Below are 26511 nucleotides of genomic sequence, written 5' to 3'. Positions count from 1 at the left end.
TAATCTCAAAAAATAATCTTTACTTACAACCTCTTTACACATACACACAGACGCACACACACATACACACATCCGCACACACATGCGCGCGCGCACATCGCGAGACAACACCATTTAATAGAAAAATAACAAAATTCTTGACATAGGGACGATTCATATAATTATTTATAATAATATTAGTTTGTTTGTCCATCTAGTTGAATTGAGAAAAACATTAGACACGTATTTTTTAAAAAAAGCAATATGTAGTAAGCACTCACTTTTTGAAAATGATTATTTATTAGTTTTTTAACATCGTATAGGAATCGAATTCACTACATAATATCAATCACCCAGTCACAGAGACAACCGTGAAGTCAAATTATAACTTTTTAAACTCTATTTTTCATATAAAAAAATACGTGTCAAATATTTTTCGGGACAAAATCGATGTTAAAACCATCCCTACATAAAAAAATTAATAATTAAAATAATAAAACATCAAGGAACAAGGGAACAGTATAAATATATTATGTACAGACAGACAGACAGACAGTCTCGCGCTCACATTGGTAAAAAAAACCTAACAGCCGCTAATTCCATGCAACTGACTGATGTTCCGACAATACTGAGATCATACATTACATATTATATTCTTGTGAACTGCACTTTGAGAGAAAAAAAAAATATTAAGAAAAAAAATATTCAATCTTACTACATACTAGCTTTAACTAGCGGTTTCGCTCGATAAAAAGTACCTTTTCCCTTAGTATGAGTTTGCTTTACGCGTTTTTCTTTTTATATTTTAATGAGTCGACGTTTGGCCGCTATCTCACCTGATGGTAAGTGATGATGCGGCCTACGATGGAGCACGTCTGCGCATAAGCAACCTATTCACTCGGGCTTTGAAGACACCCAGGTTACCATCAGGAAACACAGTTTGGCCCATCGCACGCATCGTACGCATCGGATTTTAGTTTGTCTTGTATAGAAACTCATACAACTGCGTCCACTGATCCGCATCGTACGGACCGCTTATTGGCAATGCCTACATGCGATGCGTACTGATGACGTCATACGGAATGCCGATGTCAAAAATCCGATTGCTAATACTTGCGTCGGCAATCCGATCGCTGCCGATACAGTGGACGCAGTCTGAAAATTTTATCCGTTTGATGCGATTCGTCCGATGCGTACGATGCGGGTCTGTGGACGCCTACCTTTAGGTATTGGAGCCGGCCAATCAGAGCGCCTCATTTCGATTTTTTTAACGTAAAGCAAACTCATACTAAGGGTACTTATGTGTATTTATCTCTGAAACAAATTCCATCCAAATCCATTCAGTAGTTTTCTGTCAAGTCCCGAACAGAAAGCTAGTTATGCAATAAGGTCGAATATCGTTTGAAAAATGTGACAATTCGATGCTAGATTTTGTACTAAAATTAAATACATATAAAGCAAGGGAAACAGAGCCTTATAAGCAATTTGAAATTTCATGTGGAATTATTGTATTGAATATTTATTTAATTATTTGAGCCCATATTCAATACGTACGCCTTTCCCCCATGGGGGTAGGCAGAGACTATGGAACGCCAATTGCTACGATTCTTGATACGTATTTGAAATAATAATAATTATTAAATGTATGATATGTTACATTTGGTCTTTGAATGTGTCTACTGTTGTTAAATCTTAATAATACTACAGTAGAGCTAATAAGACATTTCAATAGGAAATAAGACCTTATTACTTTAAAATTAAGGTTGGTTTTCGCATAACTAAATACTTTGCTAAGGAAGAATAGACTCTGTAACTAAAGCATTAAAGTCTAATTTACCTCTACATTACAATCTAGAAGAAAAAGTGTGACCAGTTAAAAAAACATACTAGCAAGTGTGACCAGAGTAAAAAAATAATAATACTAATATAATTATAACAGTATGAACATAATATTTCTGACGGAAACGGAAGCCCGGGGTGAGTGAGTTGCATGGAACTAGTGGCGCCACCTAGCGACTCCTAGCGATAACTTTAGAAGAATTTCTTCGCTTGCGCTTCTTTTCTTTCTCTGTGGACAAAAAGAGAAAACATTATTAATTTAAATATATAATAAGCTACGACAACAACAGCTTTGTTGGTTGAGTGGTCGCGAGTCACGAATCGGGTTCGATTCTCGGGTTAGACAAAGTATTGTTGACGATTATGTGACAAATTTCTCAGTATCTCAGAGTCTGCCACTCTCTCTGAATTTTATCATTATTTTTGCCCAATTTCCAAATTCTCAATAATCCTCAAATCCCCGAAAAGGGGGGCAACGCACTAGCAATATTCTTCAGGCGTTGCAGGTGTAGATAGACTAGTGTTGCGGATGTCCATGAGCGGAGATTGCTTACCATCAGGTGATCCGTCTACTCGTATACTGCTTATAGGCCGAGTAGAGGGTGTAGCTAAAACTAGATAGATATATTCTTTTTCTTCTCCTCTAATATTTCGTTGCGGGATCCAAGACAGTCATTCATGTCCCTGGGACGCGCCGGACTTCAGTGTTCCGGTGTTTTCATGGTTGTATCTACTGTAGATCCTGGTGCACAGGAGTTGTAGCGGTATGGAGGAGGAGGGGGAGGGGGTTGTGAACAGATACATAGATGTAACTCACACAGAAAACCGACGTGAAACAACGCTTGCGTTGTGTTTCGTTGTGTGAGTGAGGTTACAGGAGGCCCAATTCCCCCCTTCCCAATCATCCCCATTCCCGAACAACAACCCTTAAATTCCTAACTCTCAAAAAGCCGGTAACGCACTTGTAACGCCTCTGGTGTTTCAAGTGTCCATGGGCGGCGGCGATTGCTTACCATCAGGTAATACGTCTGCTCGATTACCGGCTTGTTTCATAAAAAAGATGTATAATAGAATGCTACGTACTTGTAGATGGCGTAGAAGAGCATGAGCGTGAGTTGCGCGGCGACGACGACCAGTAGCCCGGTGAAGCTCACGCAGCTCACCTCCGGGCAGCCTGATACCGCCTGCGGCTGGGGGGCGCCCGACTGGATCCTGGGGGGGGGGGATATTCATTATTTATTATATTATGATAAACTTAAAATATAGCAGTAAACAGTCTGACTGTCGTACTCAGAGTCATTTAATGATTACTTTAGCCATTCCTTAGCAACGATTTTATATCCAAAACAATTGCTAACAACTGGATTAATTTGAATACGGCGGCAATTCCAATTAACTAAAAATCACGGTTTACTCACGTACATTCAAGAGAAAAGCTCTACTAGTTTCGAGTCACTGAGGGACTGAGCTACTACAGAGAGTAGGCTGCGTGACATCGCCGCGTCTGCGCACGCTGCTCATGATGAAGAGTCCCTCTGTGACTCGAAACTAGTAGAGCTTTTCTCCATTAATTTACGTGAGAAAACCGTGATTTTTTAAATTAATTTAGTGAAACTAGAAATTAGTTTGTTCAGAATAAAAAGCTGAATCGAACCTAATGATATTTATATTTTAACCAAAAAACTTTCAATTTGTGTGAATTACATACTAAAGAACCAAACAAATAAACGTGGTAAGCTAAATAAAACCGTGTAGTGTAAGAAATAAAGTACAGTTACCTCTGCGCGACCCCGGCGACGGTGGCCTTGACCGTGTTGATGGAGTCTCTCATCTCGTTGAGGAACTGCGGGTTGATGGCACTACCGCCCCCCCCGCCCCCCGCCACCATCGCGTCCGACTTGCGGGACACCTCGATTATGAAGCCTCTGTAGAAGGAAGAGAGGTGGTTTTTGATTGTACAATAAGTCATTTGATCACTGGCAGATTTTTTTTTGGAACAGAAAAAAATAATTAAATAATAAACTGATTGCTATAAATAAGTCTTAAGTCAAAATTATTTATTTCAAATAGTAGGTCTACTCCGGTTCTCGAAATCGAAGTTTCGTCCGAAGCTTCGATTTTCCTTGAATTAGAGTAAGTCCCCAGGAAGGTACTTTTGCAAAGCAACTATTACAATATAAAGAAAACGAAATGTCTGTCTGTCGGTCAGTCCTCTAGTTGCTCTATTTGCTCGTTCTTAACTGTAGATTTCTATGGAGAAGAACGAGCAAGAAACTCCATAGTAGTCCATAGAATATTGCTTTTCTTTTTCTCTTATTAATTTAAAATATCTCAGTAATGTATTACAAAATATTACGACCCGGGAATGGACCCGGCCGTACGAGTAGTGTGGTGGACTCACTTGAGCTCAGCGATGGTGTTGATCATGACCTGGTTGTTGGCGACCAGCGCGTCCCAGTCGTGGCGCCCTATCGGCAGCGCCGGCATCTGGAACAAATACATACATACATACATATTATTTATATACATACATTTATTTTGCTATTTACGGGTATGTCTTAATGCGCACCTTTGTTACCACTTTAGGGATAAAAGGTGTAACGTTGGTATATTTATTTTTTAAAGGCTTAGTAAGAGTTTATTTTACGTTTAGCGAAATCGAAACGCGGTAAGCTTTCGGCACACTGATTGGTGGTCGGCTCCAATAATCGAACAAATCATTACTCTTTGTATGAGTTTGTTTAACGTTGAATGAAAAGGAAACGAGAGCGCGTTCAGTATTCTGATTGGCCGGCACGATTGAACCAACCAATCAGAGCCAAAACCGCCAAATGCGGTCTCGTTTCATTTTCGTTTTAGATCAAAAATACTAAATTGATAAACTCAGGTAAATCAGGCAAGTATCGGGCTCAAGGTTACAGACACGCGTGTCCAACTGCCCATGGAGTGGAGGCGGGGACTACATTCTTTAGGGGCGTCAAAAGAGGGTTGCCTAGGGCGCCAACGAGGGGCTTGCCTAGGGCACCTTCTGGGTGACCTCCACCTAAGATGAGTGTTAAATAATTAGTAAGTATACCTGCGCGGGCGGCGCGGCGCCGGGCTGCAGCGGCTGTCCCTGCGTGTGCGAGTACACGGCCGTCAGCATCGACAGCGAGTTCATCTGCTTGCCTATCACCTGCAACAAACATCAGCAATTATTATACACTCCATATATCTATACATAATTATAATAAAACAGTAACAAATGTTCGTTCTGTTCATTGAAAAATCGGTCATACTCGAAAGTTTTCGAACAAGCTCAAATCATTTCAGTGATGCTAGAAATTTTTTGAAGGGACTTATAGGCTATTTTTTTGAGGGGGAATAATCATCCAATGAGATCTCCCGCCTTGCACGAGGCGAGAGGGAGTGTCAGACTCTTACTGACTAAAAACCACCCAGTTTCTACTCCAGCTTTTTGAGCTGGAGCCCCGGTAAACCCTCTAGGTAGTCCGCAGCTCCGGATTGGCATCAGCCCTACTGAGCTCCATCTGTGGTGGTCTGATGGTTCTTTGAGCCATTCGTTGTTCGGGCGGCGAACTACCCTTGCTCGCCGTCCGCAGGCCCGCACTTACGGTGGCCGGAGATCGTCTCGCGATCCCCGACGCCCGGAGTGTCTCTCGCGACGGCTGGGGCGTGAGGAGGTTCGTTCTCTCACGCGCCCCGCCTCCTCCTTAGCTAGCATGACTGCTTCGCAGAAGGAGGAGACGGCATCCCAGTCCCCCTCGCTCCGCACCATGGCTTGTACCAATGCGGAGAGGTCGCCGTCGCCGACCACATCCCTGAGGACTTGGCGGTGCTCAGCCCACGCAGGGCACATCGCCACGGTACATTCTACCGTGTCCTCCGGGCACCTCTTCCTTAGTTAGCATGACTGCTTCGCTGAAGGGGAAAAACGGCATCCCAGTCCCCCTCGCACCGTACCATGGCCTGAACCAATCCCCTCGCGAGAGGTGGCCATGATGAGGATGCTGGTATGATGTATGATACGTTACCTCATCGATCTTCTTGTTGAGCCCGCGCAGCACGTCGTGGATCTGGTTCTGTCCCTGGAAGATCTGCCGCAGCTCGCGCTGCGCGTCCGACTCGAACCAGTCGTCGAACTCGCCGTCCTTGTCGCGCACCTGCAATTTGTATACAGTTAGAGGGAGATGGGTATATGTTTCTCAGTACGTTTTTTAATGTTTGTGCTTGTTTTATAGTTAGATTTTGGTTGTTTGTATGTATTGATTATGCTCCGAAACTACTGGACCGATTATAATGTATTTTAACCATTGGAAAAAATATTTTTCAGGGAGTAATATAGTATATTTTTGATATTTCATGTCATTTTTTAGGATCGGTAGCTATACGACTCAAGTCTTATAATGTTCAAGTCAGAAAGTAAGTATTTTTTTATAGGATTACAAGTATATTTCTTTATTAAAATCGAACAAATCATTCATTGTCACAGTTTACAATAAGGTTTAAAATGGCTCAATCCTCCCCCATCCCCTATCCCCAAACCACTCAATCCCCATCCCCCAAAAGGCCGCCAACGCATTTGTAACTCCTCTAGTGTTACCGGTGTCCTTATGCGCTGATTGCTTACCATCAGGGTGACTTGTCTGCTCGTTTACCTGCCTATACCATAAAAAAATAATGACGGTCCTATACCTCATCAGGATGTTCCTTCCTGTACTCCTCCTTCTGTTGCTCCAGCTTCTTCTGGTACTCCTGGTACTCCTGCGACAGCTTCTGTTGCTCGTCCGAGCTCATCTGCTGGCCGCCGCCTGCAAGTGAGGGAGGGAGTGAGTGAGTGGGTGTGTGATTGGGCGAGTTAGTGAGTGAATGAATGAGTGAATAACTAAGTGAGAAATGAAAAATGTACATTAAAATGTATTTTGAAAAGCTTTCCGAGTAAAAATATATCTAAACTTTTGGGACTTAGATTCAACGTACAATATTTATAGCTCGGTACTATAATGAATGTGAGTAAGTGATTGAATGGGTACTCACTAACTCACCCACTCACTCGAAAGAATGAGTGTGTGCGCGGTTGGGTAAACGAATGAATAAATGAATGAGTGAGTGAGTGAGTGAGTAAGGGAGTGAATGTGTGAGGTAAAATAAATAAGTGTGTGAGGTAAAATAAATAAATAAGTGAGTGAGTGTGTGAGTGAGTGTACCAGTCTGTTGCTGCGTGTGCAGCGAGGTGGTGAGGAGGTGGATGACGTCGTGGTCGTCGGCCAGCCCGCCCGTGGCGGCCGACAGCCCCAGTAAACAAGTGAGTAGGTGAGTGAGTGAGTGTACCAGTCTGTTGCTGCGTGTGCAGCGAGGTGGTGAGGAGGTGGATGACGTCGTGGTCGTCGGCCAGCCCGCCCGTGGCGGCCGACAGCCCCAGTAAACAAGTGAGTAGGTGAGTGAGTGAGTGTACCAGTCTGTTGCTGCGTGTGCAGCGAGGTGGTGAGGAGGTGGATGACGTCGTGGTCGTCGGCCAGCCCGCCCGTGGCGGCCGACAGCCCCAGTAAACAAGTGAGTAGGTGAGTGAGTGAGTGTACCAGTCTGTTGCTGCGTGTGCAGCGAGGTGGTGAGGAGGTGGATGACGTCGTGGTCGTCGGCCAGCCCGCCCGTGGCGGCCGACAGCCCCAGGTACCCGCCGCGCGGCAGCACTACATTCTCCGCGCGGAAGCACAGCTCGTAGTCCGCCTCGTTGTTCGTCATTCCTGGGGATTTACACAAACAAACTTTGTTACAACTAATACAAGAGTATATAGGGCTACATATGAAGTTATGCAAGACCAGTTATAAACTGACCGTCGATTGTATGACAAGATCATACAAAGCGAGTTCAGGATAAAATGGCTGCTTTTTATATTTTTCCATTATGGATGTCAAACGATAGGCTTATGTTCTGCTCTTCGAGCCGGAGCCCCGGTAGGCAGTCCGCAGCTCCGGATCCTACGTGTACTGGGACTTGCTGGAGGCCCAATTCTTCCCCTAGTCTTCTTTCCTATCCTGAAATCCCTAACCCCCAAATTCGGTACCTGTAATTCGTCTGGTGTTGCGAATGTCCATGAGCGACTTTGATTACTTACCATCGGGTGATCCGTCTACTCGTTTACTGTACAAGTAGGTACTAGAGCATGAGCAGTGAACAGTGTTGGATCACATGACTTACCTTTGTGGAGACTGATCGCTTACCATCGGGTGATCCGTCTACTCGTTTAGACAAGTACTAGAGCACCAGCAGTGGCAGTAGTCTGCTATATAACTTACCGTTGTGGAAGTAGACGGTGAGCGTGTTGAGGTAGTACTCGATGGAAGTATACAGACAAGTACTAGGGCAGCAGCAGTGGCAGTAGTCTGCTATATAACTTACCGTTGTGGAAGTAGACGGTGAGCGTGTTGAGGTAGTACTCGATGGAAGTATACAGACAAGTACTAGGGCAGCAGCAGTGGCAGTAGTCTGCTATATAACTTACCGTTGTGGAAGTAGACGGTGAGCGTGTTGAGGTAGTACTCGATGGAAGTATACAGACAAGTACTAGGGCAGCAGCAGTGGCAGTAGTCTGCTATATAACTTACCGTTGTGGAAGTAGACGGTGAGCGTGTTGAGGTAGTACTCGATGGAAGTATACAGACAGTACTAGGGCAGCAGCAGTGGCAGTAGTCTGCTATATAACTTACCGTTGTGGAAGTAGACGGTGAGCGTGTTGAGGTAGTACTCGATGGAAGTATACAGACAGTACTAGGGCAGCAGCAGTGGCAGTAGTCTGCTATATAACTTACCGTTGTGGAAGTAGACGGTGAGCGTGTTGAGGTAGTACTCGATGGAAGTATACAGACAGTACTAGGGCAGCAGCAGTGGCAGTAGTCTGCTATATAACTTACCGTTGTGGAAGTAGACGGTGAGCGTGTTGAGGTAGTACTCGATGGAAGTATACAGACAAGTACTAGGGCAGCAGCAGTGGCAGTAGTCTGCTATATAACTTACCGTTGTGGAAGTAGACGGTGAGCGTGTTGAGGTAGTACTCGATGGAAGTATACAGACAAGTACTAGGGCAGCAGCAGTGGCAGTAGTCTGCTATATAACTTACCGTTGTGGAAGTAGACGGTGAGCGTGTTGAGGTAGTACTCGATGGAAGTATACAGACAAGTACTAGGGCAGCAGCAGTGGCAGTAGTCTGCTATATAACTTACCGTTGTGGAAGTAGACGGTGAGCGTGTTGAGGTAGTACTCGATGGAAGTATACAGACAAGTACTAGGGCAGCAGCAGTGGCAGTAGTCTGCTATATAACTTACCGTTGTGGAAGTAGACGGTGAGCGTGTTGAGGTAGTACTCGATGGAAGTATACAGACAAGTACTAGGGCAGCAGCAGTGGCAGTAGTCTGCTATATAACTTACCGTTGTGGAAGTAGACGGTGAGCGTGTTGAGGTAGTACTCGATGGAAGTATACAGACAAGTACTAGGGCAGCAGCAGTGGCAGTAGTCTGCTATATAACTTACCGTTGTGGAAGTAGACGGTGAGCGTGTTGAGGTAGTACTCGATGGAAGTATACAGACAAGTACTAGGGCAGCAGCAGTGGCAGTAGTCTGCTATATAACTTACCGTTGTGGAAGTAGACGGTGAGCGTGTTGAGGTAGTACTCGATGGAAGTATACAGACAAGTACTAGGGCAGCAGCAGTGGCAGTAGTCTGCTATATAACTTACCGTTGTGGAAGTAGACGGTGAGCGTGTTGAGGTAGTACTCGATGGAAGTATACAGACAAGTACTAGGGCAGCAGCAGTGGCAGTAGTCTGCTATATAACTTACCGTTGTGGAAGTAGACGGTGAGCGTGTTGAGGTAGTACTCGATGGAAGTATACAGACAAGTACTAGGGCAGCAGCAGTGGCAGTAGTCTGCTATATAACTTACCGTTGTGGAAGTAGACGGTGAGCGTGTTGAGGTAGTACTCGATGGAAGTATACAGACAAGTACTAGGGCAGCAGCAGTGGCAGTAGTCTGCTATATAACTTACCGTTGTGGAAGTAGACGGTGAGCGTGTTGAGGTAGTACTCGATGGAAGTATACAGACAAGTACTAGGGCAGCAGCAGTGGCAGTAGTCTGCTATATAACTTACCGTTGTGGAAGTAGACGGTGAGCGTGTTGAGGTAGTACTCGATGGAAGTATACAGACAAGTACTAGGGCAGCAGCAGTGGCAGTAGTCTGCTATATAACTTACCGTTGTGGAAGTAGACGGTGAGCGTGTTGAGGTAGTACTCGATGGAAGTATACAGACAAGTACTAGGGCAGCAGCAGTGGCAGTAGTCTGCTATATAACTTACCGTTGTGGAAGTAGACGGTGAGCGTGTTGAGGTAGTACTCGATGGAAGTATACAGACAAGTACTAGGGCAGCAGCAGTGGCAGTAGTCTGCTATATAACTTACCGTTGTGGAAGTAGACGGTGAGCGTGTTGAGGTAGTACTCGATGGAAGTATACAGACAAGTACTAGGGCAGCAGCAGTGGCAGTAGTCTGCTATATAACTTACCGTTGTGGAAGTAGACGGTGAGCGTGTTGAGGTAGTACTCGATGGAAGTATACAGACAAGTACTAGGGCAGCAGCAGTGGCAGTAGTCTGCTATATAACTTACCGTTGTGGAAGTAGACGGTGAGCGTGTTGAGGTAGTACTCGATGGAAGTATACAGACAAGTACTAGGGCAGCAGCAGTGGCAGTAGTCTGCTATATAACTTACCGTTGTGGAAGTAGACGGTGAGCGTGTTGAGGTAGTACTCGATGGAAGTATACAGACAAGTACTAGGGCAGCAGCAGTGGCAGTAGTCTGCTATATAACTTACCGTTGTGGAAGTAGACGGTGAGCGTGTTGAGGTAGTACTCGATGGAAGTATACAGACAAGTACTAGGGCAGCAGCAGTGGCAGTAGTCTGCTATATAACTTACCGTTGTGGAAGTAGACGGTGAGCGTGTTGAGGTAGTACTCGATGGAAGTATACAGACAAGTACTAGGGCAGCAGCAGTGGCAGTAGTCTGCTATATAACTTACCGTTGTGGAAGTAGACGGTGAGCGTGTTGAGGTAGTACTCGATGGAAGTATACAGACAAGTACTAGGGCAGCAGCAGTGGCAGTAGTCTGCTATATAACTTACCGTTGTGGAAGTAGACGGTGAGCGTGTTGAGGTAGTACTCGATGGAAGTATACAGACAAGTACTAGGGCAGCAGCAGTGGCAGTAGTCTGCTATATAACTTACCGTTGTGGAAGTAGACGGTGAGCGTGTTGAGGTAGTACTCGATGGAAGTATACAGACAAGTACTAGGGCAGCAGCAGTGGCAGTAGTCTGCTATATAACTTACCGTTGTGGAAGTAGACGGTGAGCGTGTTGAGGTAGTACTCGATGGAAGTATACAGACAAGTACTAGGGCAGCAGCAGTGGCAGTAGTCTGCTATATAACTTACCGTTGTGGAAGTAGACGGTGAGCGTGTTGAGGTAGTACTCGATGGAAGTATACAGACAAGTACTAGGGCAGCAGCAGTGGCAGTAGTCTGCTATATAACTTACCGTTGTGGAAGTAGACGGTGAGCGTGTTGAGGTAGTACTCGATGGAAGTATACAGACAAGTACTAGGGCAGCAGCAGTGGCAGTAGTCTGCTATATAACTTACCGTTGTGGAAGTAGACGGTGAGCGTGTTGAGGTAGTACTCGATGGAAGTATACAGACAAGTACTAGGGCAGCAGCAGTGGCAGTAGTCTGCTATATAACTTACCGTTGTGGAAGTAGACGGTGAGCGTGTTGAGGTAGTACTCGATGGAAGTATACAGACAAGTACTAGGGCAGCAGCAGTGGCAGTAGTCTGCTATATAACTTACCGTTGTGGAAGTAGACGGTGAGCGTGTTGAGGTAGTACTCGATGGAAGTATACAGACAAGTACTAGGGCAGCAGCAGTGGCAGTAGTCTGCTATATAACTTACCGTTGTGGAAGTAGACGGTGAGCGTGTTGAGGTAGTACTCGATGGAAGTATACAGACAAGTACTAGGGCAGCAGCAGTGGCAGTAGTCTGCTATATAACTTACCGTTGTGGAAGTAGACGGTGAGCGTGTTGAGGTAGTACTCGATGGAAGTATACAGACAAGTACTAGGGCAGCAGCAGTGGCAGTAGTCTGCTATATAACTTACCGTTGTGGAAGTAGACGGTGAGCGTGTTGAGGTAGTACTCGATGGAAGTATACAGACAAGTACTAGGGCAGCAGCAGTGGCAGTAGTCTGCTATATAACTTACCGTTGTGGAAGTAGACGGTGAGCGTGTTGAGGTAGTACTCGATGCGCGCGCGCGTGGGGAACGGCTTGTTGCGGAAGTCGCGCAGACAGCCCGACAGCAGCTGCTGGGACCCGTCGCTGGGGACAACAGGAGCATATATTTATATGTATGTCCAAGGTAAGCAGGAGTGTTCGTTTGGCAATGAGTTGTAGTCATCTGAACCCTTAGTATGAGTTTGCTTTACGTTTAAATTAATCGAGACGAAAGCGCGTCCAACACTCTGATTGGCCGACTCAAATTAACCAACTAATGAGAGCGCCGAACGCACTCTCGTTTCGAAGACTCGTACTAAGGGTACAGAAATTCGAGATACACTGAACGAAATTAAAAGAAAACAGTGTTTAGTTTTTTTTACCGAATGCCTCGTTAGTCGAGTTCGTCGCAATTGAGAAATCTGCCGAGCAAGGGGTATAGGGGCTAGATTCCCGGGTCGGGGAAAGTAGCTCTTGCCCAACAGTGGCATTTTCGACAGCTGGACCAACGAGGCAGTGCAGATAACCGCTCAAAAAAGTTATTTTTCAGTGATTGGCCACTATATTGCCTGGTGGTAAACGATGATGTTGCTGACGATGGAGCTCGCCTACCTAACACCTATAAGCAACCTTTTTTATTGGGACAAGCCCGCCACAACCTCCCATACCGCTGCAACTCCTATGCACCAGGATCTAAAGTAGATACAACCGAAAACATTGAAGTCCGGCGCGTCCCAGGGACATGAATGACTTGGATCCCGCAACGAAATAAAATTAAGTGAATCCTATGATACTAATAACAATAGAGTCCCCTCACCTCTTATGGTCGAAGACCTTGGTGCCGTCGTTGAGCACGGCCATGATGTAGGGGTTGTTGTGCTTGTTGTCGTTGTCGAACGAGTCGAAGATGACGGCCAGCCCGTTCCAGCGGTCCGACGAGCCGAACACCTCGCCCGTGTAGTCGCCACGCTGGGTCGTGTACCAGAACGCCTGGAACAGACAACAATTATATGATTAACGCAACGTCACGCCTTTTATCCCTGAAGAGGTAGGTAGAGATGCACATTACGCCACCTAATGTCGCTATACAATATACACCCTGTGCAGCGAGGCACCCGCGCCCGCGTTTACCCTTTTCACCATTCTGATATAAGTCCCATGTAATAGGGGGTGAAGTGAGAAATAATATACTGTGACTATATTTAAGTTTTTTTTTAAATCTAGGATTTTCTCGTGTGTCGTGGGTGCGTTTACAAAACATACAATTTCACATATACTTAACACAGACTCAAAACAACAATTTGTGGATCACACAAAGAGTTGTTCCGTGCGAGAATCTAACCGGCTACAGGTTGCATGGAAGCCGGTTGCCATTGGACCAACCGTACAGTGAAGAGTATCCTTTTTTTTTGAGGGACAAAAATCATCATCATCATTATTAAGTGCCTCCTCTCGCTCCGGGAGAGGCGAAAGGGAGTGTCAGACTCTTACTGACTAAACACCACCCCGTTGCAACTCCTGCTTCGAGCCGGAGTCCCAGTAACCCTTGCGGTTGCCTCCAGCCTAGATACCATAAGAAAAAACCCACTCACCAGCCCATCAGCCCCTATCCTGCCTCGGCCGGTGACCTTGAACATGATGTCGATCTCCCACCAGTCGAAGTTGAGCGGCTGCTTCGACCAGATCGCCCCCTTCTGGCTGCGGAGCGACGGCGCCAGTCGGACGCTCTCCCCTGATGCTATGGCATCTGGAATTGGACAAGATTGGGGTTAGGACTAGTTAGAACCCCAAAAAGACAAGAGCATTTTTCAAGTAATTCGTGAATAGAATCAGATACCCTAGTGAGCCCATTGTTCATTCAGTCATTACAATGTTCTTTCAAATAAAATTTATTAAGGTTTTCAATAAAAAAAAATAGTTAAATTAATGGAAAAATGTATGCTGCGCGACGTTGCTCATGATGAAGAGACATCCCTCTGTGACTCGAAACTAGTAGTTAGAGCTATTCTCCATTGACGTACGTGAGTAAACCGTGATTTTTAGTTAATTTAGTATGTCTCACGATAGTTATTATGAAAAAATAAAACAATAGTTTATTTGATGAATGCTCAGCAGTGGAACACGTAATGCTTCGTCATACAATTGTACAATATCTTCAAATATCGGACACGCTACATTTGCACATTTATAAATTACTGATTACTTCCATTTTATTACCGCTTTGCTTACTGCGAATATTAGTAAAAGTGGGATTGGTATTTTTTGCATCAGTTGCTTCTCTTACTGTCGCGACATAAGTTTAATTTGAGACCACCAGAGATGTGATATGCTATGTTGCTGTGGATGCGTTTGGCTTCCACTAATCATATTCATTGGTACACATAGCTTAGCGCTTAGCTAAGCTATTTTTATATGGAAAGGTGCGTGCTATGGAATACTATGGATGGCCTCAAGAGAGTTAGGAATTTGGGGGTTGTTGGGGATTGGGAAGAGGGGTAATTGGGCCTCCGGTAACCTCACTCATACAACGTAAGCGTTGTTTCACGTCGGTTTTCGGTGAGGCCGTGGTATCACTCAGGTCGAGCCGGCCCATTCGTGCCGAAGCATGGTTCTCCCACACTTTTGGGTTTGTGTATTGGGAAGACTTGGGGAAGCAGGTTATTCGGTAACCTCACTCACACAACGCAAGCGTTGTTTCACGTCAGTTTTCTGTGATTTGTGTTCATCCTAATTTAATACCGAACTCACTATCGTAACACATGATCATCCACGGGCACTATAAAAATCTTAATGCATACATCAAAAACCAGTAACCTAGATAATTTTGGCACAACTACAACCTTGACCTAACGAGAAACAGGTTCTATTACCCGGCGAGCACATTATCGTGCGTATCATAAATATGGATTTATATATTTTTTTTACATAAGTAATCAATATTTTATGTTATCTATGCGATATATTGGAGTTGGAATTAATGATACGACTTTTTTAAAAGAGTAACGACTGGAGTTTCTTGCTCGTTCTTCTCCATTCGAAGCTACACTTTGGAACGAACACCTAGTTTTACTGACAGACAGACTGACGGACGGACAATTCAATTTGACTTTTCAAATGTCTAGTTAAGGGGTAGGTAGAAGGTGCACATGCGACTCCTCTACTGTTATGGGTGTCAATGGGCGACGTTTATTGCTTACCATCAGGTGATATGCTTGTTTGCCGGTCTATCTCATAAGAAAATCTTTAACTTACTTCCTATTACCTATAGAATCGACTTTTTTGAGCTAGAATTTTTAATACAAAATAGTACTTTGTCCGACCTAAGAATTTAATATCATACTAGGCCAATGATAGCACGCCGATTTCATAATTTTACAATTAAATTATACATACATTGGTAGTACATAGGTGACAATAAAAATACCCAGTAGATAGAATAACGCCATAAATTATGTCACAGATTAGATTATTAACACATAAACCGTATGTGTAATAAATACGAATGTCACTCTGTTGTAACAATCATCATAAACAGCTACACCGATTTTGATAAAATTATCCACGGTTCATAGATTAAATATGCAGTGTTCGAGTAAATTATTTTACTTTGGACTGTGTTATAATTTAATCAAATAATAAAATGTTATAATAATGTTATAAGTTATTATTTCTTTGCGCTTAGACTCAGCACAATTTTTTTATGGTATAAGCCGGTAAACGAGCAGACGTATCGCCTGATTGTAAGCAATCGCCGCCGCCCATGGACACCCGAAACACCAGAGGCGTTACAAGTGCGTTGCGAGATTGCGATAGATTAGGAATTTAAGGGTTGTTGGGGAATCGGAGATTGGGAAGATTAGGAAGGGGGTAATTGGGCCTCCGGTAAGTGGTAACCTCACTCACACAACGCAAGCGTTGTTTCACGTCGGTATGTTTTGTTCGGCCGTGGTATCACTCCTGTCGCGCTGTAGGTATTACTTAAATTAAAAAAGACAAAGGTACCGCCCGAATTGCGAACCTCCTCCTCAAGTCGGTTAAAAATGTGGAGTTTTACCTACCTAAATAAAGGGCGACTTTATTTTAAGTTATATATTTTGTCTGACTCGGGAATCGACTGCTGGGTAAGTAAGGTGCATTGAGTTTCCCCCGCTCAGTGTTCACTGGTAGCACACTGATAACGAGCGATAACAAAACACATGTGTAGCTACCGCAATTGACAATCTATACAATTATTATAAAGCTGATCAGTGTGAACGCGCTAATCTCTGGAACTACTGATCCGAAGTGAATATTTATATTTTGTGTTGGATAGTCCATTTATCGAGGAAGGCTTTAGGCTATTAAACATCACGCTGATGTTATGATTAATTGGAGACAAGCAGCGGGAGAAATCGCTCGGTAGTAGCCATTTTTAAGAGGGGAAAGTCATCCAATGAGTTCTTGCGCTTTGGGCGAAGCGAGGGAGTCTCGGAAGTAGCTATTATATTAAAAATCTGATTTTGTTTGCTTAAACGCGTTGGATAGATCCATTTATCGAGGAAGGCTTTTGGCTATAAGATAGAGCGGGTGACCCAGTGCGGGAGTAACTAGTAAATACATATCCCATCAAAAACATCCTGTAAAAAACCCAAGTCTCGCAGCTCAGTCTTTCTACCGTCAAAAGTTGTGAGATCCATGTAATACCAAGTCGGTTAATCTATTTAGTGTCTACTTGAAGGACCTTCTGTCTTAAGTTATTACATAAGTTATTATCATGCCAATATTAAAAATATTTAACGTTTTAAACAAATAGATCGACTTGGACATCGCTTGATTTGATTATTAGTATGTATCACACTACACAGCACGACGGGCCAGCGACCAACAGGAACGAGAGTTTCAATCGCGTGAGGCGCGAGAGACTAAAGAATCTAATATAATATTGTAATATTAATTTTGTTTTCATGCGATGTCCAAGTCGATCTATTTGTTTAAAACGTTAAATATTTTTAATATTGGCATGATAATAACTTATGTAATAACTTAAGACAGAAGGTCCTTCAAGTAGACACTAAATAGATTAACCGACTTGGTATTACATGGATCTCACAACTTTTGACGGTAGAAAGACTGAGCTGCGAGACTTGGGTTTTTTACAGGATGTTTTTGATGGGATCTCACTTCTTTTTGTAGAGCCTTTCTTTTTGATACCATCTACTTCTAACGAATTTTGTTAAAGGTCTTATGATATTTTCTTATTTTTATATGTAGTCTTCCTCTTTTTCTTTTCCGGTACTACTTCTTGAGCTTCAGCCACAGTTTTTCTCAAAGCCCACTCCCTGTCTCTATGGGCTTTTCTCGGAGGCTTTGATGTCTCAATTTTTGACAAGTCTGGACGGTAAATACTTCTTAATCTGTTGTATTCACAAATTGATGATTCCTGCGCTTTAATACTTCCAAAGTCGACATTAATGAGATGTAAACCGCCCAGACTTGTAACTCTCGAAAGTGCCACGTAAGCTTGACCGGATGTGAACACTGCAGAACCTATATCCATCAGCGCATTACTTAGGCTTAGGCCCTGACTTTTATGTATAGTTATAGCATAGGCTATACATATGGGAAATTGTTCGCGATGAACATAACCAACTGCATAAATAACTTTGTAATCCCATATATTTATATGGGATTACAAAGTTATTGATGCAGTTGGTGTATTTGGAAAACTGGACCGAAATTACAAAATATTTAAGTTTTCCCATGATTAAGACACTAAACTCTATATGTATTCCAAATATGAAGCTTCTAAGTCTGCTAGAAGTGCCTTGGACTTTTGATGATCGGTGAGTCAGTGAGTGACAAAATTTAGAAACTTTAACAAGTTGTCATTCTTAAACTACTGGTTCAAATTGACTGAAATTTTAAATATTCCGTGTTTATACAATGCCGGATTAGTTACTGAAGATTCAGGTTTCTTGCTTTATCCACAACCGAACTATAGGGGGTCGAAAAAGGCCCCAATTGCTTCGAGAAAAGGATGGTACGGCCGTGCCGTTTTTTTTTTGCTCGACTTGGCGGGGCACTGCCGTGCCCCCAGAATTTTGTTTGCTTAAACGCGTTGGATAGATCCATTTATCGAGGAAGGCTTTTGGCTATAAGATAGAGCGGGTGACCCAGTGCGGGAGTAGTCAGTAAATACAATATTTTTCCTGCTACAGAAAAATATATAAAAACTAAAGGTTCTCAGTAGAATTAATCTTTACGACTGTTTATCGTTATTTATTGAGTAATAAATATTGTATCATTTAGTACTCTGATAATAATGTAGATTATTAGTACTGGCTCCATGGATGAATAAGCACAGGGCTCAGAAGGCACACTGGCTGATATGGGCCATGTGGAATACCAATGGTAATTCAAAAAACATCAGCGTAATTGAAAAATTTTGGGAAGCACTTTTTTGAGAAATTGGTTAAAACTTTTCGATGTTTTAGACTGTAGTGCATGTATGTTTTAATACTTCGGAATTAAGAGTGTCCTGTGTATGTAGATAATATACCAAGCTTCCTCAAGACTTTGTAAAATTCCATCAAAATTGGTTTAGCAATTTTTATGTAACTGACTAAGAAACACATAGTTTTTGATAGGCAGGCTTGAAACCTCAGACTAAAACCAACACTTTTGCAAAGTTTTATCAAATTTAGCTCAGCAGTTTTCACATAACAGCCTAACAAACATACAAGCACACACAGTCTGCTCAGTAGGCACAGTTGTAACGGTTTGATTGTCATGTTAATGTTGACTAACTAGTTATTGTTATTCAATATTCAAATACCAGTTGTTTCACAATGAAGATGTTTGAGTGAGTGGTAATGTCAGTCAATACGCATATTTACATACTAGCTACTTCCGCACGGTTTCAGCCGTTCTGATCTTATTGATTGTAGCATGATTTATAGACTTCCTTGATAAATAGACTATCCCACACAATAACAATAGTATGTTTATAAATGCACCTAGAGAGACAGAAAATCTTAGTGTGACAATGTTTTTTATAAAGTAATAAAAAAATATATATCCCACCCAAAACATAAATGTGAAAGGCTGCCAAGTTCGATAATATTGGAATGCTTCGCCTATAAAAGAAGTGAGATCTAAATAAATACCAAGTTCCATACACAGACCTCAGTTAAAAATGATATAACAAGTTGGCAAGTTTTCACACACTTTGTTATAAACCTACTAAACGCAATGAGTCAAGTATATAATTTTCTATTAAAACTTGCCAAGTTATATCATTTTTAACTGAGGTCTGTGTATGGAACTTGGTATTTATTTAGATCTCACTTCTTTTATAGGCGAAGCATTCCAATATTATCGAACTTGGCAGCCTTTCACATTTATGTTTTGGGTGGGATTTCATTTATTTTTGTAAGGTTTATTTTCTCTTTTTCTTATTTTACTTTACTTTGACTAAATACAAACCTTCGTAACGAATTTTAGGTCGGTATGACCATTGGAAGATATAGATAAATTTTTTGTTTTAGTTCCTTAGGGGTATGAATTTACACCTTCATTATTTTTAAAACCGACTCACACTTGGCCATTTTCAGATTTTTTCCTTTACCTTGACCTAAAGACCTACCTCCATGCCAAATTTCAAGTCAATACGACCATTGGAAGTGGTCTAGGTTTTTGATGAGTGAGTGAGTCAGTCAGTCAGTGAGTGTATAGTAAAAATAGCGATTTTCTGACGTCAATATCTCAAGACCTACAATAGGTACATTAATGAAATTTTGTATTTTAGATAAGTAAGTAGATCTTGACAGATTCTAGAAATTTCATATGCGTAGATAAAATAGATTTTGAGTTATAGGTGGGTCGAACTTGGCCCGAAATGGTTCGTGTAATATAACCCACGGCCGGTGTGTCGGTTTTTTTGCTCGAACTTGGCGGACACACTGCCGTGTGTCTAGATCCTGCAAGGCTCTAAAACATCAGGCTGCAACCAATAAGAGGTGAGCAGAGTGGATAAAACAGGAGTAGCTAGGATACATCTAACTGTTTTCTAATAAGAATAATATTACTTCAACAGCTTGTAAGTAGCCACTGTTGACCTAATGCCTCATCCCACACGGAGAAGATTTGAGCATTAATCGCTACACTTGCTCAATGCTGGTTGGCAATTTGAAACTTACAATTAGACATTATAAACCCAGGTTTCCTCACTATGTTTTCCTTCACTGTTTGTCAGTGGTGCCCAAATAATCTTGTGTTGATTTAAAAAAGAAATATTATAAGTTAGTAGTGTGCAGAGTCGCAATGCTAAAATATTACCTAATTCTTTTTATTTTGAGGGTGGAAAAATTATCCAGTCCAAGGGAGAAGGCTCACCCGTCTTGGGTGAAGTGAGGGAGAAATTATTTATAATTTCTGATTCTATAGAATATAATGATTATATAGAACTGATTCTATAATACTATAATAAAGTTTTAAATAACTTTTATCAGAATGTAAAGCATGTTTTATTACCAATGAGAAGGAAGGAAAACTCATTGATAATTAATGGGATTCTAATAGGAATTACTAAGAAACATATAAAATGCATTGTCTATGAAGATTAACAATTAATAAAGGGTAAACATATATTTTTTTTAAGATTACCACGTAAACTAAAATAGATAACATTATTGAATTTGTATTTTTGTGTTAAATAAAGTAGAGATTGCTTAGTTATAAATAAATAACTTAAGTTATGCATAATATTAAAAATATTCAACAAAATTAATATATTCAAGAAGGCAGTGTAAGTGCAATTATCGCTACAAGTGAATGATGCGTCGACTTGCGAATTTGACATTAAAGATAATAACCGCCTGCAGGCCGATGCTGACACGTTTATTATATAGAAAGTTCGCTAAAATCGAGAGAAAGAAAGAAATTATCAACATTTGCTAAAACAATGTCAGCAATGTGTCATACACAGCTACGCGCATTAAATAATAGTTCACAATCATTACCGAACAAATTGCGAAAACAATAACTATTTAATTTTAATGTTATGATAAAATTATTTAAGCTTTTTTAACCGTGTCGACTGCTTTCGTGGAACCAAAAAACATGATCTCGGCAACTATTTCATCTCTCTTTTTAACAACTGCAAAAACGTATAGCACTGTCCCTTTCATCCATGACAGATTTCACTGACGTGTCGATGTCAAATCGTATGGACCGAAACAACAAATGATTTTATATTTTTAATTCAGTATTTATAACATAACTTACGTATGCATGAGCGTAGACATGTAGTTAAGAAGTTCCTGTACAAGCTCAAAACTAATAAAAACCATTTATCATTGATAGAATAAGAGAAATTAGGTTATACTTACTGCCTCCGTACTCCCAGAAAGGAACGGATCCATCTTTTTGCGCTAAATACGGCGGCTTGAACGAATATTTGTATTCAAAGCGTCTGTGCACGGACTGTGTGTTGACGCACACCAAAATGCATAATATTACACTGCACAATACTAAATTTAATTTAATCGACGACATATCGACGGCTTATAACAACCGTACTCGCTCACGTCAAGAGTCAAAAAAATTGTTGATCGCTATTCGTTCGTGATTTGTCAGCTGCGAAACGTTCGGATACACGTAAACAAAAATGTTCAAATTGGAAAGTTGTTGATATAATATTTTCTTATTAGAAATTATAATTTTATGTACACAAACAACACAAAAGACAAAACGTATATAAGATTGTATAAGATTGGAGTCTACTTATACAGGTACAGACAGCTTAGACGGGTTGCCTATGTCTTGTACATAAATAAAAAAAATGTTATTGAGTTGATAGGTCTATATGAGAAGTAGTATTTATTATAAAATTTAAGATTTTGTACATCTTCTTTAATATTTAAAAGTTGTAACCTTTTGATGAAGTTATTGATTTTGTGTTCGGATATTAAGGCGTTGGTATGGCGTGGCATTTCAAAAAGCCTACGTTTCAATGAAAGAAATGCAAAATCAATCGACGTCAAATCAAATGTCAAAGGTACTTGGTGTCTCGGTCGGAATGTTGAGCGAAAAAATGAAAATTTCGCAAAATTCCAATTAGAATATAATTTGAAATAAATGAAGCGGTACTGCTTATAAATAATAATATATAATCAATGTAGGTATTATCTCTGATTCATGCTCATGACCTAGTTTCAGTAGAAAACGAGTAGTTTCAAATCAAAACAGCTATAATAGTTTGTTTTGATTTTTTATGCGTTAATTCCTATCAAATTTCCGATAAGAATCCAGTAGGTTTCACTTTCATTGTTTCAGTAGTTTGATAATGTAGCTGTATTTACGATTATTTGCCGATTAAGGAACCGAAACAAAGTTCTGTGACTTGAAATTAACTTAGGTAATAATTTTATGAGCACTGGCATTAATTATTAGACACATTTAGTCTTACTTACGATCTACGAAGCTATTGAAATAGTTTTATACATTGCTTCTTTTTTAAAACTTAAAATCCACAATGACCTAGATTTGTTTAACCGACATCCCAAAAAGGAGGTGATTCTTTTGTTATCTTATTAGTCAGTCCCTATAAGCACAGAATACTCTATAAGTTCCAATAAGCATTGTATATGTTCTGACTACTCACTGTCAGTCAGTCGTCAGTAATAGAAGGGTTTTATAAATCAACTATAGTCACACCTTATATCCCGGGAGCCATTTTTTTTATAAGTCCCATATGATAGAGGTTGAGCCTATTGCTATATGTCAGGAGTATTTTCTGTAGACTGTTCTACTACTGAGAATTTTTTGTAAATCTGAAAAGAAGTCTAGTAATATTTTGTACATCCTGAGAATTCGTCCGAGGCACATTGCCTTTTGTGACCAACAATGCAGTTTTACTACTATCATATGATATTTTATTAATAAACCTAATCTGTTTAAACTTTAAATTGCAATCTCCTACCTTCTTCCTAAGCATAGCGATGAAGCTTAACCCACCTTTTATAGAGGAGGTCCATGGTCCAGCAATGAACTGTCACAGACTGTTGATGATGATAGTAATGATGAGAAAATAAAAAAAATAATCCTCAAAATCCCAACAACCCTTAAATTCCTAACCCCAAAATCATACGATACAAGAATAATTAAGATACACAAATCATTTCTGTTTGAATAATATATCTGTACTGTTATTTTTGAATAATAGAAATTTTATGGTATGACGTCATACAGAAAAAAAAAGTATGTACAGAAATTTATACCGGTATGCAGTCCCTGTTGGCAACGCACTTGTAACGCTTTTGGTATCCAAGGATTTAATTTCGGATATCCATGGATCTGCTCGTTTATCGGCTTATCTCATAAAAAAAATATATTTTCAATCAAATTTTTCCAGCAGACAAGACATGACCGAGGAGATGTTCTACCGGCGCCAAGTGTCGCGGCAGCACCTGGAGGTGCTGGCTCAGTACATGGAGCGCTACCCGCCGCTGGCGCTGGCCAGTGCGCGCTCCCGGGAGGGGCACATACAGTCCAAGAGGATGTGGGAGAAGATCGCCCGGACCCTGAATAGGATTGATGAGAATGTTACGAAGAGTGGCAAGTGTTGGGCTAGGGTGAGTGTTTAGAATATATATTAACTGACCTCCCAAAAAGGAGGAGGTTCTTATCGATTACGCCGAGGTTTTTGGACCGATTTGCGTGATTCTTTTTTTACTTATTAGCTACGACTGATTTCTGAAGTGTGGGAGAGGCATGCTTCGGCACTGCTGGGCCGGCTCTACCGGAATGATACTACGGCCTCACAGAATACTGACGTGAAACAACGCTTGCGTTGTGTTTCGTTGTGTGAGTGAGATTACCGGAGGACCAATTGCCCCCCCCCCCCCATCTTCCCAATCTCCGATTCCCCAACAACCCTTTAATTCGTAACACCCAAAAGGTCGGCAGCGCACTTGTAACGCTTCAAGTGACACCCGAAAGGGTGTCCATGGGCGGCGGCGATTGCTTACCATCAGGTGATCCGTCTGCTCGTATACCGACTGATACCATAAAAAAAACTAAATAAAATATATATTACCATGTTTCAGTACTGGATCGATCTCAAATTCAAGATCAGGAGGAAGTATGCCGTTATACAGAAATGTCTGGCGGAGGGCACCCACTGCGCAGTCCACCTGAACCCTCTGGAGGAGAGGATCATCAAGATCCTCACGGACGAGGAGGGGAACCTGCTGCCCACTGCCTCGGTATACCATCAGATGAAGAGCTACCACCCTTTGCATTACCCATTGAAAGGAGCGGCGGTGAGTCGAATAATAGTTGTTGAAAATAAAAAATAATTGTGATCTGTGACTGGTATTGTGTTTGAAAAACATGAAAACGTAACCACACTCTAATATTTATTTTCAGTTTCAATCATAGTTTCGTTTACAATTTATTTTTGTCCGTCTTGCAAATTATTTTAAAACATTAGACACGTATTTTTTATATTCTTACGGAAACAAATATTTTCGAAGATATATTGATTCACTCCTGAGGTACATTTTATACGTAGAAATGGCCGGTTTGGTCCCACTCCTAAAATTTGATGCGTTTTATTAAAGTAGTATTCCAAGCGACAATTTGTCTTCATTGATGAAAAATTAAAAAACAACTTTCTAATTTCCAGAAAACCAACGGTCTGGACATCAAAGAGAAAAACACAAAAATAGACGACAGCGGGGGCCTCGACATACCCGACGACCAATCACAGGACGACTACCTAGTGACGTCATCCCCCGTCACTGAACACATAGACTTACCCCCCTCGGACATCAAACCCAACATAAGTTTAATGAAACAGGACACAGACCCGATCCTAATCACAGAAGAGAAGAAATCAGTAGAAGAATTGAGAAGGGAGTTAGTGGAGTTTGAGTTAAAAAAGCAGAAAGAGTTGTTTGAGATGGAGAAAAAGTTTAAGAAAGAGAAACATGAGATGGAGATGTCTATTCTGAGGTTGAAGAAGCAGTTGATGGTCAAAGAGTTGAAGAAGTTATAACAGTAAATGTTTTTAAACTGGAACAAGTTTTGTGAAGTCTTTTGCGCAATGTAAAGACTGTTTGCGCATTAAATAAAAGTGCTTTGCGCTAAAAGGGATAGCTGAAGGATGTTTGCGCAAGAAAAAGGATTTTTTTTAAGGGGGGAACATCATGCAGTCGATTCAGTCGCTTTGGGCGAGGCGAGAGGGAGTGTCAGATTCTTACTGACGAAAAACCACCCCGTTCCTACTCCTGCTTTTCGAGCCGGAGCCCCAGTGGTCGGCAGCTCCGGATCAGGCATCAGCTCTACTGGGCCCCATCTGTGGTGGTCTGATGGCTCACAAGAAATAGGTGGAAAGAATGGAAGAAGTCGGTTTACGCAAAGGGTAAAATCGAAAGGACGGTCGTTGGCGTAATACGGAAAAGATAATTTGTTTGCGAAGCAAAAGATGTGATGTAGTTTGCGCAATGAAAATATTGGTTGTTTGCGCAAGAAGAAAGCCTTGGATGATGGTTTGTGCAAGGAAAAGAAACAAAAATCTATTGATTTGATAAAATATCTAGTCAAGACATGAGCACATTGTTTATTTGTTTAACACAATGTTTGGGCATCACAGATAGCATTCGTTTAGTTAAAGCATACTACTGCATATCCCACGGCGATTGGTTGCAGTTTTAGGAAATACCAGTCATATTCTTAATTGATTTATTTCGTTGCGGGATCCAAGACAGTCATTCATGTCCCTGGGACGCGCCGGACTTTAGTGTTCCGGTGTTTTCATGGTTGTATCTACTGTAGATCCTGGTGCACAGGAGTTGCAGCGGTTTTGGGAGGATGTGGCGTTCTTGTCCCATAAAATAAATAGTGTCTGGATCTCATATAGTTTTGTTACCCACCACAAAATGTTGGCCATAGTACTTAGTACATTATGTATAAAGCAGGGTCGTATTATACCTGAGGCGAACTAGACAAGTGCCGGGCGCTAGGTTACAGATGGCGCCACGAGTCCCACGTGCTCGACTGCCCATAGTGTGGCGGTGGGGACTACATACAATAGGGGCGCCAATGCGGTGCTTGCCTAGGGCGCTCGCTGGGTATAATCCGTCTCTGGTATAAAGTGATCTATTATAAAGTTATTAAATGAATAAAGAATTTTATTTTATCCATTATAAATAAGTTTACTTTATTGCGTGTATAATATTATAGAGATATTCGATTATGAAGCTTGCAATTTCTGTAGAGTTTCGGGTGTCCATAGGCGTCCATTGCTTACCATCAGGTGATCCATCAGCTAGTCTAACGAGACACTAAATATAAAAGTTTCTGATGAAATATTAACAAGGAAACGGTG

At 41.6% G+C, this 26511-nt stretch overlaps 2 protein-coding genes across 5 annotated transcripts; one reads left to right on the top strand and one right to left on the bottom strand.

The window, feature by feature from the left end:
- Positions 1–21727, bottom strand: LOC118279868 (protein ERGIC-53). Its single transcript, XM_050702746.1, has 12 exons — positions 21509–21727; positions 13733–13887; positions 12958–13130; positions 12130–12245; positions 7398–7562; positions 6514–6629; positions 5853–5981; positions 4895–4993; positions 4220–4305; positions 3597–3743; positions 2902–3030; positions 1–2047 (listed from the first exon to the last, which is right to left on the bottom strand). Exons 1-12 carry the CDS (start codon positions 21672–21674, stop codon positions 2011–2013), a joined length of 1518 nt encoding a protein of 505 aa, XP_050558703.1. The 5' UTR covers positions 21675–21727; the 3' UTR covers positions 1–2010.
- Positions 21728–22157: 430 nt separating this feature from the next.
- LOC118279885 (uncharacterized) lies at positions 22158–25395 on the top strand. Of its 4 annotated transcripts, none has more exons than XM_050702772.1 (4): positions 22158–22296; positions 23533–23752; positions 24227–24442; positions 24808–25395. In XM_050702772.1, the coding sequence occupies exons 2-4, from the start codon at positions 23543–23545 to the stop codon at positions 25177–25179; spliced, it is 798 nt and encodes a 265-aa protein (XP_050558729.1). In that variant the 5' UTR covers positions 22158–22296; positions 23533–23542; the 3' UTR covers positions 25180–25395. The 4 variants fall into 4 exon arrangements, with proteins under 4 accessions (XP_050558729.1, XP_050558728.1, XP_050558731.1 ...); XM_050702771.1 differs by having other exon boundaries at positions 22168–22296; positions 23536–23752; XM_050702774.1 differs by lacking the exon at positions 22158–22296 and adding an exon at positions 22319–22536 and having other exon boundaries at positions 23536–23752.
- Positions 25396–26511: the final 1116 nt, after the last annotated feature.

The sequence above is a fragment of the Spodoptera frugiperda genome, chromosome 22 (genome assembly GCF_023101765.2).
Source record: "Spodoptera frugiperda isolate SF20-4 chromosome 22, AGI-APGP_CSIRO_Sfru_2.0, whole genome shotgun sequence".
In the NCBI taxonomy this organism is placed as follows: Eukaryota; Metazoa; Arthropoda; class Insecta; order Lepidoptera; family Noctuidae; genus Spodoptera; species Spodoptera frugiperda.
The sequence above is the reverse complement of the archived record's forward strand: the minus strand, read 5'-3'. Positions and strand labels throughout refer to the sequence as shown.